At 42.6% G+C, this 18205-nt stretch overlaps 1 protein-coding gene across 3 annotated transcripts; it reads left to right on the top strand.

The window, feature by feature from the left end:
- Nucleotides 1-361: 361 nt before the first annotated feature.
- LOC103175050 (ARL14 effector protein) lies at nt 362-4905 on the top strand. 3 transcript variants are annotated; one of them, XM_042341399.1, is made up of 5 exons: nt 365-755; nt 1604-1705; nt 3481-3617; nt 4095-4314; nt 4878-4905. In XM_042341399.1, exons 1-5 carry the CDS (start codon nt 525-527, stop codon nt 4878-4880), a joined length of 693 nt encoding a protein of 230 aa, XP_042197333.1. In that variant the 5' UTR covers nt 365-524; the 3' UTR covers nt 4881-4905. The 3 variants fall into 3 exon arrangements, with proteins under 3 accessions (XP_042197334.1, XP_042197333.1, XP_042197332.1); XM_042341398.1 differs by lacking the exon at nt 4878-4905 and having other exon boundaries at nt 4095-4406; XM_042341400.1 differs by lacking the exons at nt 1604-1705; nt 4878-4905 and having other exon boundaries at nt 362-755; nt 4095-4406.
- The last annotated feature ends 13300 nt before the right edge of the window (nt 4906-18205 follow it).

Raw genomic sequence — 18205 nt, 5'->3', positions numbered from 1 at the left:
GGTCGGCGCGCCCCGTCAATCGGAGTCCGAGCCCCACCCCCGCCCCGCCCCGCGCGTGCGCCCTGCCTCCCCCTCCGGCTCACCGTTGAGATGAGAGACACTCGAACCCGGAGGGTGGCGCCCGCTCGAGCGCTCGCTGGTAAGTCAGTGACTGCGCATGCTCGACACCCGCGGCGTCAGAGGGGGCGGTTTTTTTTTGGTGCGTGAAAAAGAAACGGGCGTTTTGGGCTACAGGGGAGGCGGGGAACGACGACTTTGGGCTATAAAAAAAAAACCCGCGCGGCGGGTTAACTATGGGTGGCGGCTACTTTTGGGCGGAGGGGGTAGGTTTGGGCTACGAATCCCGCGCGTTGGGCGGCAGCTCGCGAGAGGGCGCCAACCGACGTGGGTGTGAGGAGGGGGGAGAGAGGGAGGGACGGCCGCCTCGGGGAGGGGGAGAATGTGTAAAGCGAAAGGGGAAATGAAACCGCTGAGAGAGAGAGACAGGTGAGGGAGCCGAGAGGCCGGCGGGAGGGTGGCCATTGATGGACAAAGAGCCGCCGCCGTCCGCTGCCGCCGCCGCCGCCGCCGAGAGCAGCGCAAAGAAGCCCGACGCCGCCATTATTACCGCCGCCTCCTCGGCCTCGGCCGCCACCGCCGCCGCCATCATCGTCACCGCCACCGCCCCCTCAGCCGCCGCTGTCTCCTCCTCCTCCTACTCCTCCTCGGCCGGTCATAAAAATGGCCAGAAAGCGCAGAAGCCGCCGGGCAGACAGGTGAAGGCAATAAAGCCCCCGGGAGGGGGGTGTGGGGGGGGGTGTGTGGGGGGTGTGGGGGGGGGGGGGGGGGGTGTGGGGAAGGGTTAATAATCCCTTCAATAATATAAACATCAATAAGTTCGCGACTGTCCGTTCGTTGCGCCGCGAAAGCGCTTTTGTTGAGACGTGTCTCTCTCGCGGTCTGTAACGGATGGCGGGGGGTTGTCGCCGTCGTCATCGTCGTCGTCGTTGTTGTTGTTGTCGATCTATATCAAATATATAACGCGTTTTGTCGTCGTTGTTGTTGTTGTTTTGCCTTTTCCCCTCGGGGTGGGTGGGGGGGGGGGAGCCGACACGGGGTGGGGGGGTCAGCTCCTCCCCTTCTCTTTTTCTCTCCTGTCACTCTCTCTCTCTCTCTCCTTATCTTTCTCCCCCTTTTCTCAACTGATGTGGTTTCCATCGAGTGTGTCCCACGTCTCGTCTCTTCCCCCATCTCACGCACACACACACACACACACACACACGCGCGCACGTACATCAAAGGTTAGGAACAGGCTGCGACCCCATCCAGGAAGGAGGACAGGTTTTTCCGGGGGTGGGGTGGGTGGGTGCGGCGGGAGAGGGGAGACGAGTCGGGATGAGCCTCGAGACGGGAGGTATCCAAGCGTGGAGCCGAGGTGCGGATTTCTACGCGTGCCGTTGGCTGCCGCGTTTCGCCCGCAAAACGCACGGTCGCCGCCCTTTGGCGGTGCGACCCGTGAAGCCCCTTTGAGGCGTCTCGAAAGACGCGCTAAAGGCGCTGTTTCGGATGGCCCAGGTTACTATTATTATTATTGTCGTGTGTTCGTTTGTCTTTAAAATCCTAGGCCCGGACATCAAAAGCACTGAAGACCTTGCAGTTTGCTAATCCGGGCCGTCAAATAATCGAGTTCACACCAGACACCAGGATGGGGGAGGCCTTTCCAGAGGTGTGTAAAATTAGAATGTGTCTTAGACTCACTTGACCCCCCCCCCCCCCCCCCCCAAAAAAAACCCATAAGTTGATCACATGCAAGTTTAGTGTCCAGTGGATATGAGTGTTGTGTTAATCTATATTAATAAAGACAACATGTCTGTCTGTGTGTCTGCCAATAACACAAAATCCGATTGACATAGGGACATGATTTGTATCTCATCGGAAAGGTCTTGTGTTTTTTCGAGGATCTCCTATCATTGATAAGCTAAGACCTGCACAAGTTTGTCATACACGTATGTATTCCAACAAGGAGTCCTCCCAACAGGAGTTCTACAAGAGTCCTACCAATAGCGCGTTTTCTTAATCTTAAGGCATAAAGATGCCTAAGAAGCGAAGATCAAGCCTTTCAAGGACAAATAAAAGTGCTAGATGAAAGTGAGAAGGCTGATTCGATGAAGCTAAAAAACTGCACGGCTGGACTTGAATGCTGGATGAACTGCAAGAGCATGGCAAAATGAGTTTCCCGCTCAGAGAACAGCCCGGGAGCACTTGGACACAGAACGGCATGCAAGAACACGGCAGAATGATGCCCAGCAACAGAGGTCACTCTATTTAGCTGCGTTCAACTATGATCCAGGCAGAGACTATGAAGCGGATGGCGACCATCATGTTGGGAATATATTGAAAGTGCATGCCCACTGTGGATGGCAGTTTTGCTTAAGATGTACACACAGTGTTTATGGCACGTTAAATGGTTTGTGAATGGTATCACTGAAATCTACATTCCATATTGGATTCTTTGGTTGCAAGAGTAGCTGGAACGGGTACAGCCGGTGTGTGTGTGTGTATATATATATATATATATATATCACATGCAAGGATTATTATCTGTATATAGTCCACATAATATACAGTCAATTCACTTTATATTCTGTGAAACGCTTTGAGACATTGCGAAGACTTGATAAGACGCTATATCAAATGCAAGGATTATTATAAAGTGAATGTATAGGAACGATTAAAAGGGAATGTAGTAAAGCATTGTACCAATGTTCAAGCTATTTATAATTGATCTAAAATTGATTTGTTCAGAAATTACCCAAAAAATTTTTTTTACATTCTGTATGTTATTGCAGAGATGCCATCTCAGCACTGACATTTTTCATGTCAAAAATCCTGCTTCTAAGAGGAAGTATGCATTATTTGCTGACCAATATGGTGCAACAGCAACTTGCATTTGCATTTATATAGCGCCCCTCACGCAGGGTAGCTTGCCAGCGTGCTTACATAGTACATGATGTGCTTCCAACAAAGTGTTTTGGTTTTTTAAAAAAAACTCTATAAACTACCCTTTGATGTAAACAAAAGATTACATATAGTTTTGTAAATATTGGAATTTGAAGTTAGAATGTTTTCCTAGAAACTGAATTCAAAGAAATGCAATTGTGGAATATAGAATCGAGAACTCTTTGTTCAGCATATTTGTATATTTTAGCACAGGTGGTTTAACGTGTTAGTATTAAAGGAAGTGTGTGATCAAAATAATTCATAACTACGCATTTGTTTGGCATCTAAGCTTTACAACAACAACAACAAGATTCCATTTATAGAGCGCCTTTCACGTCGGGAGGACGTCCCAAGGCGCTGAAACCTTTACCATACAACTGACATGCTGCTGTCTGCTGAGAATGCCTAATAAACCTCCTAAGCATTAAACAGTTTATTTATTTACTTGGTATTCATCAGAGGATCAATTTCTACATGTGTTCTCTTGTTTTTACATCTTAGGCTCGAACTTCAAAAGCATTGAAGTCCTTGCAGTTTGCTAATCCTGGCCGTCAAATAATCGAGTTCACACCAGAAACGAGTCGAAGAGAGAAACGGAAGCTGCAGACAAAACAGCCACATCAATCCATTGCAGACAGGTAGAGATTTTTATGATCACATACAGATTTATTCAAAATATTTGTTTCATTTTAGATTCACTCAGTACATTACAGTGGAGTGAAATTGAGAGCGTTTAATTGTCCACAGGTGTCTTGCACAACAGCTACTTTTATCATGTGTCAATAGGTGGGATGTCCCATGGGAATGGGAGGAAATAGCATCACATGTCACTCAGCCTGTTGCTTGTCACCAATGAGCACTTGTGTAACTTCCATCTGTTCTGTGCTCGTGAACAATATCCCTCTTCCTCTTTTTCACTTAAGATTCGGCTTATGTCCATCCCATCGTGAATATTACTTGTCATTGCATTTGCTTAATAAGGTTTACAGGTACCCAAGAATTTGTGCCACATATAATTTTAAAAAAGTAGAAGTACCAGACTTCAATTTATTGATTAATGCATCAAATGTAATCATATGTACTTGTAATGATATTTGGCACAACATGTTTTTCAGGCAAACAATGCCCCCGAAAAGCAAAGTTTATGATGCTCAAGGTCTCCTGATTTTCAGTGGGCTGGATCTGTGTGACTGCCTGGATGAAGACTGCTTAGGTTGCTTCTACCCATGCCCTCGCTGTGCTTCTCAGAAATGTGGAGTTGAATGTCGTTGTGACCGCAAATGGTTGTATGAGCAGATTGAAATCGAAGGTGGTGAAATAATTCGCAATAAAAATGTAAGCTAAGTTGTTGCAGGCTGGCTATTTTAAGTCCTGTTGCTCGGTGGTTAGAGCACTCATCTCGCAAGCGAGAGACCTGGGTTTGATTCCCGGCAGGACGAAACATTGGGCAAGTTTCCTTACTCCATACACCTCTGTTTACCTAGCAGTAAGTAGGAACCCGGTTAGTTGATTGGCGAATCGCTTTTCTGGGGGTAATAATTCCTTCAAAAAAATGATTATGATAATTTGGTCACTCAATCCACGACTGTGGGACACTGCTGGGCGCAATTGGCTGCTGCGTTTTGCCCACAAAATATTCACTACAGTATATTCTGTGAAGCACTTCAAGGTGTCTCAAAGACATCTGAACAAGGTTACAGGAGGATTTGAACATATTTGGGAATTGGGGAGATCGGTGGCAGATGAAATTCAATGTGAGAAATGTAAAGTACTTCACATGGGGACAAAAAATCCTGGAAGAGACTATTATTTGAACAGAAGGAAAATAATATGTATGGAAAATGAAAAGGTCCTGATTGACAATAGATTGAAGCTCTCCCAACAATGCTCTGTTGCAGTGAGTAAAGCAAACCAGACTTTGGGATCAATAGGAAGCCGAAATAGTGGGGTAATGCTGCCACTGTATAAATCATTGATGAGACCGTACTTGGAATACTGTGTACAGTTCTGATCGCCGCAGTACAAAAAGGATATTGGAGAAATCGAGAAGATACAGATGAGGGCAACCAAAATGATTGAGAGAATGGAAGTACTGGACTATGAGGAGCAACTAAGTCAATTGGGCATGTTCACGCAGGAAAAGAGAAGGTTGAGAGGCAACATGATTTCTATCATTAAGATTTTAAAGGGGCAAAACAATACAGATCATGTTTCAACTTGTCCAGAATAATAAAACTAGAGGACACGGCCTGCGATTGAAGGGGGTAAATTCAGAACGAATCTACGCAAGCACTATTTCAGTACATGAATAGTGAACGTGTGGAACAGGCTTCCTAGCAAGACATTTGAATTAGAAACAGATCAAATTGTTTTCTTTTAGGAAATAATATTATGGGATATAGTATAGAGGCAGTTTGGGACATATGTGCATGCAACTGAGAGGAAGATGGAATGGACCTTGGTCTTTTTCTGTCTAGCATTTTTTATGTTCTTATGATTGCACCATTGTTTGCTACTGGAAAGTGTTGACGCAGAATGTCATTAGGATGCTGTGGCTGGTTTGATGCATATTCCAAGGAGAGAATTTATTGTGAAGATTCTAAAGGTAAAATTTAAATATATAATATTTCTTAATCTTAGAACATTTAAAACTATGTTGAACAGTGTCAAACAGTGTTTCAATTGTCCTGGGGGTGCTAATAACCCTACTTTTAGAAAAGTGTAGCAATTGCCCACAAAAAATGCAGTATATCCTATGAAGCGCTTTGGAATGTTTCAATGGCGTGATAAGACGCTCAAATACAAAGATTATCATATTATTATTTGTTGTAAATAAAGCTTACTTCTTTCTTTGTATAAAAACATTTCTGAATTCTACGTGACAAGTTTGTAAACTTTCATTTGTGCACATCACATGTTTGTTTCTACAAGCAATAATCATAATACAATTTAAATTTTATATAACAGTGTATTTCATGTCAGGAGGATGCCTAAAGGCCCCTATTGTTCATTATGGTATGCTGCTGCATACTACCAAGTACTTTTCTCCCACACTCCACATAATCAAACACACTATAATAAAGGTCAGTCTGTTGCCATAAGGATTCCTTGTGAAATGGGTTTGAGCGGTCTCAAATCAACTCCTAGTGAGCGTCGACCCACATCAGTAAAGTGGCAAAGTTAGAAAAATGGCAAATAAAATGTCTCATTCCTGATATTCTTCTGAGACTGAGTAAACTTGGGGCAGAATTAGAGGGAACATACTGTGCAGCTGTACTGATAGTGACAAAAATGCAAATTAACTTGTATAATTTTCTTGCAAATTGGGGCAAGACAATTTTGTTGGAAGTATTGTTATGACTGAATTAAGAACTTCCATTCCATGAGTAATTACTGTGAAGTGTCTTTTTGAAGTCAGTAGTGGCATGACCTAGTGTCTGGAGACCCCCAAAACACGAGGTGAATGACTAACCCAGGGCAAATAAAATGCCGAAATACCAGTTTGTCCATCCGTGGGTCATGCTAGTTTGTTTATTGAACTATCTACCCTCCTGAGCAAAGTTTCTTTGACTCAAAGCTCCTGACAACTTCAATTTTTTTTATATAAGTTGCAGAGATTTCTGTGATGCCTGTCTCTGAAACAATTGTTTTACACACAGCATCCTGATGTCTGGTTCTGCTTATCTGATTAGAAACAGAATTGCACATTCATTCAGTTTTTCAGATGGTGCCTCCTTATCAAACACTTATCATTGTCACTATTTTCATCGTAAAGCCCTACACAAATTATACACTCCAAGCTGTATTTTGGTGATGGAGATACGGAATGAAAATCGAGCAAATGGATTACGGCTCATTGACATGTGCTTCTGACCAGAGGATCACTCATGGACTGACTGACCTGTTGCAAATTTTCAATGATTTAAAAATGACTTTAAAAATGAATATGTAAAGAAATCTATTTGTGTGATAACATTAATACTCACTAGGTGTCACTAAAAGACTTAATTTAAGGTGCTATCACTTGTAAAACCACTTAGTTCTTTGTAAAACAGCAGGTTGTGCTTTTTCATCGGTAAAGATTGATCTTTCAGTTTAAACATATTTTCTACATTCACAAATGTTTGTACTTAAAATGTGACTCACGTACCAATCTACAGTAAACTGCATATTGAATAAGACAGCTGAACACACTCAAAAGTGTTTTTTTCCACTGAAATATTCACCTAATTTGCGTATATTTGTTAGGCGTCAATTACGCTGTTGCCATAAGGATTTTAGCACCATTTCTTCGCAAAAAAACACAGGAAAATGCAAGACTGCGATTCATGTCATTCCTAAAAAATCTGAATGTGACACGAGGAATTATACTAGCAGTTTTTAGCCTGGGTTAGCAGCATGGCGATCCAAAGGCAGAATCATTTCTGGTAGTGAATCATCTTAGAATTGTTTTTTAAAAAAACCCCGGAGGAATGTGTACAAATGAATTCTTTAATAGATTCTCTGAATCCAGAGGAGGTCCAGAAGAGGGTGCCAGACACAGCAATTAATGCTATGCTTATTGTTCAGCATGTGGAACCAGGGAGTACAGGATATGGTTTCTGCTAGAAAAAGACATTGTATTATAAATAAGATATATTATTATAAACTAGGTAAAAAGAACACGCTTCCTGTGTTTGCCACAAACCTACCTCACTGCTTGATCCTGCAATTGGAAAATTGGCTGAGGAAGCCCCCTCTGCTACATCCCCAGGAGCTGGGATCTATAAGGGAGGACTCTGCACACAGGGCTTAGATGCCGCAAGCAAAACCTGTATTGGGACCTTGCTGTCCTTGAAGAGAGACCAAAGTGCCCTTCGTCCTCTTCAGCGCCTTGGGAAGTCCTCCTGACGTGAAAGGCGCTATGCAAATGTCATTTTGTTCTCGGTGTGCTCCTCAAGACAGCGATGCTCACAGCAGTGTTTTATAAATTAACTACAGGGCACAAAATCAGACGGACTTGCTTGGAATCCAATCTAGTTCCTTTCATAAAATAAAGCTGTCCAAACGAGTTGTTAAATCACAAAGAGAGGCAAAGACATGTTCAAGAATGGAAAGGGTGATTGAGTGCAGAGAGGCAATAAAATTGCTGTCAGACCATTTGTGTAAAATTATTTCTTCTGAAGTACCGAGGAGATTGCAGTTCAAAGACCTGAGGTGAGAATTTTAAAAAAGTTTGTATTTTTCTTCCATCCTTTCTGTCAAAAAATATATATTTTTAAATCCCAACTTCGCTGCATTATTCGATTGTTATTCAGAGATTATGCACACGGTTTGGTTGTGTGGTTGGTCTTTTCCAAATAAATCTGCATTTACATACAAGGTGATAAATGGCAGCTGGTGTATGGGATGGGACAGTGGTTGCTATGCAGGGAGACAAAGCTGTACTGCTAAGAGCAATAGTCTGCAGGGAGTCCTTGAACTTTGCTGCCAGTTTATACTGATAGACATTTACTTGCATTCTAATCGGCACCACTGCTGTATTGGAATGTGGGGGAATTAACATTGGCAATTGGGGATTGGCTTTTACATGATGTTAAGGCTGAACGAAGACACCGATTTGCCCTTATAAATATCTACAAACACGCAATTAACCAGCACACTTCTTATAGACAAGGTGCGGTGGAGATTTGCACGTTTTTTTTCTTTTCAGTCTTGTTGAAAATCAATTGCTCGTTTAAAGGTTGAAGCCACTAAAATTACAGCCAGCTATTCAAAACAACTGAACGATATTCACTGCACCACATAGAGTATGTGTCACAATATTACCGGTATTGTCAGTGTGGATTTTGTCCCTCACTCTATTCCCAAATGTAAACTGAAAAGCCCATTCATCAAACAATTATAGCCAGTGGCTTGTTCGGTGCTCAGACATTGCAATCACAAGCCTGATGTGTATCCCTGAGGATCTCAGTGTAGATTCCTGCCACATTGCACCTCCTCCATGCTAATTTCACAGCTTGATTTACAGTGATGTGAAAGCATTGCCTGGAAGACAGCATTGCTGCTGATGCTGTGTGTGTGTGTGTGTGTGCCAGAAATTACTATTGACATTTCAATTTTGCATGATTTTTCTTTTTGATGGCATAATAGGGAAAATTTACATTTGAATAAAGAGCAAATACTACACGTCTCAGTGAGTGTCGGAGAATGTCAAAGTGTTCTTTTTCCAATTACTGATCTATTTCTGATGGTATAATGCACTTAAAAGAATAATTGGTACACGAACAGCAGCAAGGTTACAATCCCAAACAGTATCGTTTTTTTTCTAACAACACTCAACCTCTAATCAAGTCCAGTTGACAGTGGGTTCCTTATAGTCGATCTGCCAATCGACTAACAACCGGGTTCCTTCTTACTGCTAACTAAACACGCGTGTGTGTGGAGTAAGGAAACTTTCTACAGAACTCCACAAATTTGGGATGATGCCGCAGAGAAAATTATTTTGGGCATTAACTCCATTGACTGTGGAACTACAGTACTGCCAGTTTACATATTAAAGGCAGTATTAATGACTCAGAGTAATGATTATTGCCAGAGTCATTAAGAACCTATTAACCAATCATTAAGATGGGGCAGAAGGGAAATAAAATGCTAGTATTAAATACTACAGAATTTATTCCAACCTAAGATTGGTTTTAATATCACTAGAACCCTTAATATTTTACTCTTAACGATAGTAACTTGCATTGGAATAGGATTCTTTAGGTGAAAGAGTAACTCAAAAGTCATAGAATCATAGATTATACAGCACAGAAGAAGGCCATTTGGCCCATCGTGTCGGCTCTTTGAAAAGAGCTTCCAAATCAACCGCATAGCCCTGCAAACTTGTCCTTCCCAAATAATGATCTGCTCTCTTAAAAGCTGTTATCGAATCGGCGATAGTGTTTGACAGATGGACACTAGAGTAAGAAACGGGAATATCTTATTCCAGAATAGCAGCAACAGGAAACCCAAATAACTTTCTTGTCCCATTGTTAGGTTAATAAGATCCTGAACTGCTTATATTATAACAATAATAATCCTTGTATTTGATACAGCGCCTTTCCCGTCAGGGGAACGTGTTACAGCCTTCATGGGATTTACTGTAAAGTGTAGTGACTGTGGAGTCCTGTAGCTTAGTGGTTAGAGCACTCGCCTCGCAAGGAAGAGGACCTGGGTTTGATTCCCGGTCAGGGCGAAACGTTGGGCAAGTTTCCTCACTCCACACACACTCCTCTGTTTACCTAGCAGCAAGTTGGAACCCGATTGTTAGTCGATTGGCGGATTGTTTTTCCGGGCGGTAAAAGTCCCTTCAAAATAAGAATAAATAAATAATAATGATAATTTGGTCACTCAATCTCCGACTGTTTGTGGGACACTGCAGTGCGCAATTGGCTGCCACGTTTCGCCCACAAAATACATAGTCAATTCTCTTTAAAATATATTCTGTGAAGCGCTGTGAGACGTCTCGAAGACGTGATAAGGCGCTATATCAAATTGCAAGGATTATTATTATTATTTTAGGCATAAGGCAATAAGACTGATAAATTGTTCTGTGCAATGCCTTGGCATTGGCAAACCTTAATCAGAAAGGATTTAATTCTATGAATAAGTGAGTAGAGTTTGTTGCCAAATATGTGATTACATGTGTATGCCAACTGATTTGGCTGAACACAAGCCCTTCATTCCAGCTCAATCATATGTGACCTGAATACGTGAGACAGAGGAAAACACTGCATGCCTTATCTCCCAGTGCCAATGAACCTCAACAGCCAGATGGTGCAGCTCGCGGGTGTGCTGGAGCAGCAACATTCAGGGACAATTTGATCAAGATATAGATCTAAATAAAAAAACAACTGCCCAAATATTCCTGGTATCCACACAGGGCAGAGACTCGGCTGAAAGACTGAGCAAAGTAAAGTATCTAGGACAGTCAATGGATGGGCCGAATGGCCTGTTTCTGAGCTGTATCTTCTATGAATCTATTTGTGGCCATAATTGCCACTCGAATTTCATTGAACGTCTTTGATTTTCACCAACAGCGGTAAATACCGCATTAGGTCATTGACTGTAAATCGGTAGAATTACCATAAACCATTTATGTTTTGCTAAATGTGGGATCCAGGGCTTAGTGTGAAAATGCTTGGAATAGGATTATAGCACAGGATGATAAACATAAAATCTGGCACTTAGAAACTGACAGAGCTGTAGACAGGGAAGAAGTCACATCATAATTTGTAGACACAGCCCTGTAACATACACTTAATTTGTAGCAAATGAAATAAAAAACACACCCACTTATTTATTGTATAGAGGGCATAAATATAAGGCAGATCTAAAAGGGAATTTGGATGGAATTTTACACCGAGGATCATGAAAATGTGGCAGTCACTGCCGGAAACTATCGTTGAAACAGAAAGCATTCATGTTTATAAGAGGATGCATACTTCATAATAATAATTCATAATAATCCTTACATTTGAACCAGCTCCTTTCACGTCAGGAAGATGTCTCAAAACCTGTCACAGGGTTTAGTCTAAAGTGCAGTGATTGTAATTTTAGCCCTAAATCTGAATTATTCAGGCACAGACGAATACGCCTATTTCTTTCCAGGATAAAAGATCTTTTTAACCAAAGTAATAGAAACGTGAAAGTGATATAGAATTATAGATCAATATAATAATAATTATTATTAGCCAGTGGGTAAATGACTTTTCCACAGTGAAATGGAGCTAATGCTTCAAAGGAAATGTCAGCCGATGTATATTAAATGAGACTTGCATTGGGAGAGCATTATTAAAGTAGATGATTCCTTTCGATGCCCCAAAATCACAAGATGGGTTCAGGTGAAAAGGCCCTTCAGTCCACTTGATCTGATCTTTCCAGAACCTGCCCTCGTTAATGTCATCCTTCCTCCCATCTCAGCAATCAGTCCAGTTTCGCCCACGAAATACACAGTCAATTCGCTTTACAGTATGGTCTGTGAAGCGCTTTGAGACATCTCTAAGATGTGATAAGATGCTGTATCAAATGCAAGGATTATTATTATTAATATTATTATTATTATTTGTCCTGGTCTCAGCGATTCCTCATGTGGTGCTTTTGCTTCAAGATTTCATACCCAACATTGGTTGGTGAACCAGATGATGGTGCTCAGACTGTTTTTCCAGTAAATTATGTCAATACTCAATACTAATTACTTGGAAAGTCGCTTCAAATGAATGGAGAAGACAATCGATCACAACCTTTCTTTCATAATAAAAAAAAGTGCACGTTCAGCACAAAGACAGTTAATCCATGAACAGACTCGTTCCCTGATTCTCTCGCAATGAAAAACCTGACTGCCGATGCTCAACTATCCCTATTTTGGTGAATCCCCAGAGCAGTAAATCATTCAAGACACACAGTAAGACTTTTCCTCTCTCGACTTTAATTCCTCTGAAGAGTAAAAGCTTCTAAAAAAAAACTTTGCATGTGATAGAGTGGATTGAAGTGACCAAATTATTATTATTACCATTTTTTTCTTGAGGGATTAAGTACCCACCGAGAAGTATTTCTTTACCCAGAGGGTTGTTAACTACTGAAACAAGTTGCCAGGAAAGATAGTTGAGGCGAGGATGTTGGACTCATTTAAGTAACAGCTTGATGCTGTTATAGGGTAGGTATTCGGGAAGGATAAGATCAAATGTTTGCCTACAAAATACACCCGTCACTGCACTTCACATTATATCCCTTGAAGCACTTTCAGATGTCACCTCGACATGAAAGGAGCTGTAGCTATTGTAAGCATTATTATTACTAATATAAATGGGCCAAAGGGCCTTCTTCATCTGAACCAATCTTGTGACCTTTCTATCAAGTGGGAAGTCCATTACAAAGATAATCACTTTGTGTTTCCCTTAATTATCAAACAGGACAATTTTATTGTTTTCTCTGAGGTGTTCTCTCGGCTCTTCCCCCTTCCCCCTCCCACAGAAATCTGTTAAACTAATAAAACTGACTGTTTGATGGCTGAGTAAAACCTGTAACAAACAGCCCTTTGGGACTGACTGTACTCATTTCACTCTGTGTATCTCTCTCCCCTCAGCTCAGACACCGCTCAACATGGCCCTGGTTCATGACAAGTTTTTTTTTTTGCTCTTTAAATTCATTGTTGCAGTCTAGCGACACGGGCACTGTCATGTGGGTGGGATATCATTTCATCAGGGACTCTGTTAGATTCATGACCCGACAGCAACCTTGAATTGGCCTTTAGTTGTTACTGATGGGAACTGAAGAAACAGCTGCTGTCTACATGATTGCTGCACTGAGATGGATCTGAACACAAAGGGCAAGCGTATTACATTCAGTTAGTAACAGTAATAAATTTTGATGCCTTTTGTAAGGATGGGAGCTTTAGCCTGTAGGAACTATGTACGACTTGGCTTAATTCTTTGCAGATTTTTATTATTCTGTAATAGTTGTATAAATAATCTCTCGGAGACGATGGAAGTATGAACTATTGTAACCTGTCCTTGGATATCGAGACGTCTCTGACTGAAGGTAGTGAATATTTGAGTCAATTTAACTGAAAATGGGCTGAAAATCAAATAATGATGATTTGGTCAATCAATCCACGACTGTTTGTGGGACGTTGCTGTGTGCAACTGGCTGCCTTGTTTCGTCCACAAAATATACAGTCAATTCACCCTATAGTATATTCTTTGATGCGCTTTGTGACATCTAGAAGAAGTGATAAGGCGCTGTATCAAATGCAAGGATTATTATTATTTTATTATTTTAGCAGCCGTGTGCAAAGTGCTCTAAAACTGATCCTTTTAATTCTCAAACAGAAACCGTTGAATTGTAACGAGAAGAAAAATGTGCAGACCAACTCACATTCAGTAAAAGCAAAGCCATTTCAGACGACTGGGGTGAATTAAAGCGATTGCTTCAGGCTGAGGCCCATCATTGCAACCGTGTCCGAGATGCCGTGCCTCTCTGCGCTTTCGTGCATCTTCCAGTTTCTGTTAATACACAATTATTTCGTAAACTGGACAGCAGATCATTTAACGCAACTCCTTGTGAATCCCAAGGAGTTGAGAAACATCAAAAAAAAACCTTGTCAAACACGAAACAAAGCCCCAAAAGTACGCAAATGCACAGCTGTTTTGCTGATCAATAAATACTGTCTTTTTCTGAGCATTTTGTTGCTCCCCATTCCCCCCCTTAATTTACTTATGATGGAAACAATTGCAATCCCCCACCCAACCCCCCGTCCCCCCACCATCCGTGAAATCGGATATTATATTTTAAGGAAGCAGAGAATTTGAGGAAAACAGTCCCAACAGAGCCATCATAAATCCACGGAAAATTATACGTTTCCCCAAAGGCTGAAACTGAATTCTAATGGAAGCCAGACACTAAGTGCTACGCAGAGAAAGTTAAGGTGGAAGCTGATGTCTGTGTGGGTTGGTGTGTGTGTGTGTGTCCACGTGTATATCAAGCATCTGTCTCAAGGCAATATCCTACAGGTGACACTTGCTAGTTATGCAACTGCCATGGCCCTTTCCTCTGAGATGCCACAGAGTTGAATACCTATTCCTCTGTAATAATAGTAATAGTAATAATAATAATAATAATACTTGCCTTTGACATAACGCCTTATCACGTTGTCGAGACATCTCAAAGTGCTTCCCAGGATATACTGTAAAGTGAATTGACTGTGTATTTTGTGGATGAAACGGCCAATTGCCCACAGCAGTGAGTGTCCCACGAACTGTCGTGGATTGAATGACCAAATGAGTATGTTTTTTTTGGAAGGGATTATTAACCTTCTGGAAAAGCGATCCGCCAATCGACTGACGACCGGGCTCCCATTTACCGTTAGGTAAACAGAGGGCGTGAGTTTGCCAAGTTCACTTTCACAAATCAGCCACACAAGTGTGTGAGAGGCAACACAACAGCAGTGCACCTGGTCAAGGCATATTGTGGTTCCTGATCTGTAAGAGACATAGGTGTGTAAACTCTCCAATGAAATCCCTGAGTTCATGGCCCAGGAGGAGGAGGCGACTGATTCCGATTAAACGTGATGTGCCATTGTTTGCAATTCTTAACTGTGCCACGAGATGGGGTGAGACATCTTGAGAGACAACTGAATGGTCCAGCGAACTCGCCCTGTGCAAATGAATCCCCATCAGATGGTTCCAGAGACTTATTACATAAAGGCGCTGTACACCACCCGGAGAACGACTCAGGAAAGCAGAACCAGTTCTGCCTTTGAATCCTGCAAATGTGGTTCTTCTCTTTGTGCTTCATCGAACCATTTAAATTTACAGCACGGAAGAAAGCCATTCGCCCCCATCGTGGCTGTCCTGGATCTTTTAGAGAATCCTGTGTTTGACAAATCCCGACATTTTCGGAACTAAGTTAAAAAAAAAAGGGAATCGAATGAAACTCGGGGTGTAGGCGAGAGGAATGCAGGCCAAACCAAACACTAGCAGATTTTAATGGAGCTGAGCTGGGTAATTGAGCCCAATTAATATGGACCCAGTCTCTCAGCTGTGAGTACAGTTGCGGACTGCTTGCTGCCGGCTCACACAAACACTGGATTTCCAAGGCAGTTTTACAAGCATGTTGGTGACACACATCGCCCTGCTCAAAAGGACAGGCTGACAAATTTTAAACATCAATCGCAGCTGTCAGAGCAACATAGGGTAAAAGTTGTCCTTGTCAAAACCTCTCATTAATTTGCAGCCACGCCAATCGCAGAATAATTGATAGACCTCCACAGTCTGGCTGAGTGATGGCTGGTTACAGTGCACAGTCTGTCAGGCCAGGGGGTAAAGACAACCTGAAGACCTGCCAGAGCACAGTCCGTTAAAGAGACAAGATTCCCACGAATGAATTGCAGCCTATTATCGGGTATAGGAACATAGCGAACCTATGTACCAAGGAGGAGGCCATTCAGCCCCTCGAGCCTGTTCTGCCATTCTATTAGATCATGGATGATCTGAACCTCAACTCCAAATTATATTATTATTAATATATATATTATATATAATAAGGGTATTAATCCACAGCACTGGACCAAAACCCACAGTCTAATTACAAGAAACTGATATAGAAGATTCCTTCAGCTTTGCCCAGGAATCAAACGCAGGTCCTCTCGCTCGCGAGGTGAGTGCTCTAACCACGACACTTCAGGACTCCAAATGGGCTAAAGTTCGAACATTTTAATGCTCTCCTTGGCTGTCTGCACTTCGATCCACCTAATGCTTTTCACCTTTGGTAGATTTATTTTTGCCCCCCCCCCTTGAAGCCGCTGATATTCGATGCATTTTAAGGGTTGTTGCTGTTGCAATACTCCTTGATGGGCAGCTCCTGTCTAAAATAGCAGCTACATTCATTAGCACAAATCCAATTTATTGAACTGTTTTGCCAATAAAAAAACTTTACGCAGGTCTGAACAATGATGTTTCCAGAATGACTTGCAGCTGGTGATCAACAACAACAAATCAACAACGAATGGCATTTACACAGCACCTTTCACGTCTGGAGGACATCCCAAGACGCTGGACGGTGAAGGGTTGGCATTGGAGTCAGGAAGGGTGGAGGTGGACGGATGACTGAAGGCATAGTCGAAGAGGAAGGTCTTGAGATGGGGCTAGAGGGAGGCGATGGAGGGGGCGAGGCGGAGGGGCTGGTGACATAAAAGCTGAGGGTATGACCACTGATGGTGGAGCGGGCAGGGCGGGGCTGGGGTCACGGTGCAGGCAATTTCTTCCTTCATCCTGAACACTATGTGACTGCTACCCTGAAATACCACAGAGTTTATGTTGAGAAACTGTAAACGCGAGCAAGAGAAACATATAGAGCATAAATACTGGGAAGAGGTAATGGAGGAGAGAGGAGAAATTGCACAAATCGCCTGCCGTGTTTGCCTCCAAAATACCTGGTCGCTGCACTTTACAGTATATTCTCGAATTGAATGCAAGGGTTATTATTCTTACACGGAGCACAGTCACTTTCGCTATTTGTGTGTGAAGCGATGTTCTGCTGGTGTGTTGTATCTACGGCAACAGTATATTGGTCTCTGGCTGGGAAGCAGCTTTCAGGCAGCCTCGATAATGAGGTTGTTTTGAAAACACGTTGATGATCTTCCGCCTGTTTAATTGGAGCAAAGATGCCGCTGAATAAGCATTCAGGACCTCATGCTCTCAGGTGGTGGGTAGGGAGGGGAGGGGGAGGGTTACTGGAAAAGGAAATCACTGGCAAACCCATCGATACTGCTTGTGGAAGAGCATCAGCCATCTCGCCATTCATTACAGGTACTTTGTGGCTAGAATAATTGGGGTTACGGTGGAATTATAGGTTTCAGTGTGGTCAGGTTCTTTAAGCACTGCCAGCTACGGAAATAAGTGCTCGCTTGCAAAGTATAGAGTGACAGAAGCTTTTGTGAAAAGCCTACAGAAAATTTCACCCACAAAACCCACAGTCACTCCGCTTTACAGTATATTCTGTGATGCGCTTTGAGACGTCTCGAAGACGTGATAAGGTGCTTTATCAAATGCAATGATTATTATTATTATTATAATTGAAGAGGGTTGGTAATCACATCTATAAATACTGTTTCCCAGATACTCAGAATCAGGCTGTAATGGATTAAGGTTGTACCTTGATTCACAGGGCTGAGACCCGCTGGGTTTATTCTGGTACGTTGATGAATCAGACCTATTTGGCCGTCTCCTTCCATAGCCAAGGGTTGCAGCTGTTGCTTCATGATCGGGTTGGAGAAGAGTGGATCTTGTTTAGTCCCTCCCTTCCTCCCCACCTCCCCTCCCCTCTCGCGCTCTCTCTCTCTTGTCCTCATGGAAACTGTGTCTAATCTATACATGTGAAAGACGCATTGGAGCTGGCACCTGATCAAAGGCTTGCAAACATTTCTGCTATGCCTTTGTGAGAGTATTTGTATTAAAGATGCGCATGTAATCAGAGGAGAGAGGGACCCTTTTTCCCGCCCGGTTTCGTGCGAACACTCTCCTCTCGCTTTCACCCAGATCCCTGGCCGTGTCGTCACAAATTCCAAATCCACACGCACTTGTTTATGGCTTGTGGCGAGCTTGACATATTGCTGGACACGGAGACTGTCGAATGTTCAGCTCACGCGTGTTACACATACTTTCCGAACCACCCGCCGGTTCTCATGTCTCACATTGGAGCACGC

The sequence above is a fragment of the Callorhinchus milii genome, unplaced genomic scaffold (assembly GCF_018977255.1).
Source record: "Callorhinchus milii isolate IMCB2004 unplaced genomic scaffold, IMCB_Cmil_1.0 Scaffold17, whole genome shotgun sequence".
Lineage (NCBI taxonomy): Eukaryota > Metazoa > Chordata > Chondrichthyes > Chimaeriformes > Callorhinchidae > Callorhinchus > Callorhinchus milii.
The sequence above is the reverse complement of the archived record's forward strand: the minus strand, read 5'-3'. Positions and strand labels throughout refer to the sequence as shown.

Coding starts and splice junctions, on each gene's coding strand:
- LOC103175050 (XM_042341398.1), top strand. CDS start 525: ATGGACAAAGAGCCGCCGCCGTCCGCTGCCGCCGCCGCCGCCGCCGAG. Junction 756..1,603: donor AGAAGCCGCCGGGCAGACAG/GTGAAGGCAATA, acceptor TTAAAATCCTAG/GCCCGGACATCAAAAGCACT. Junction 1,706..3,480: donor TGGGGGAGGCCTTTCCAGAG/GTGTGTAAAATT, acceptor TTTACATCTTAG/GCTCGAACTTCAAAAGCATT.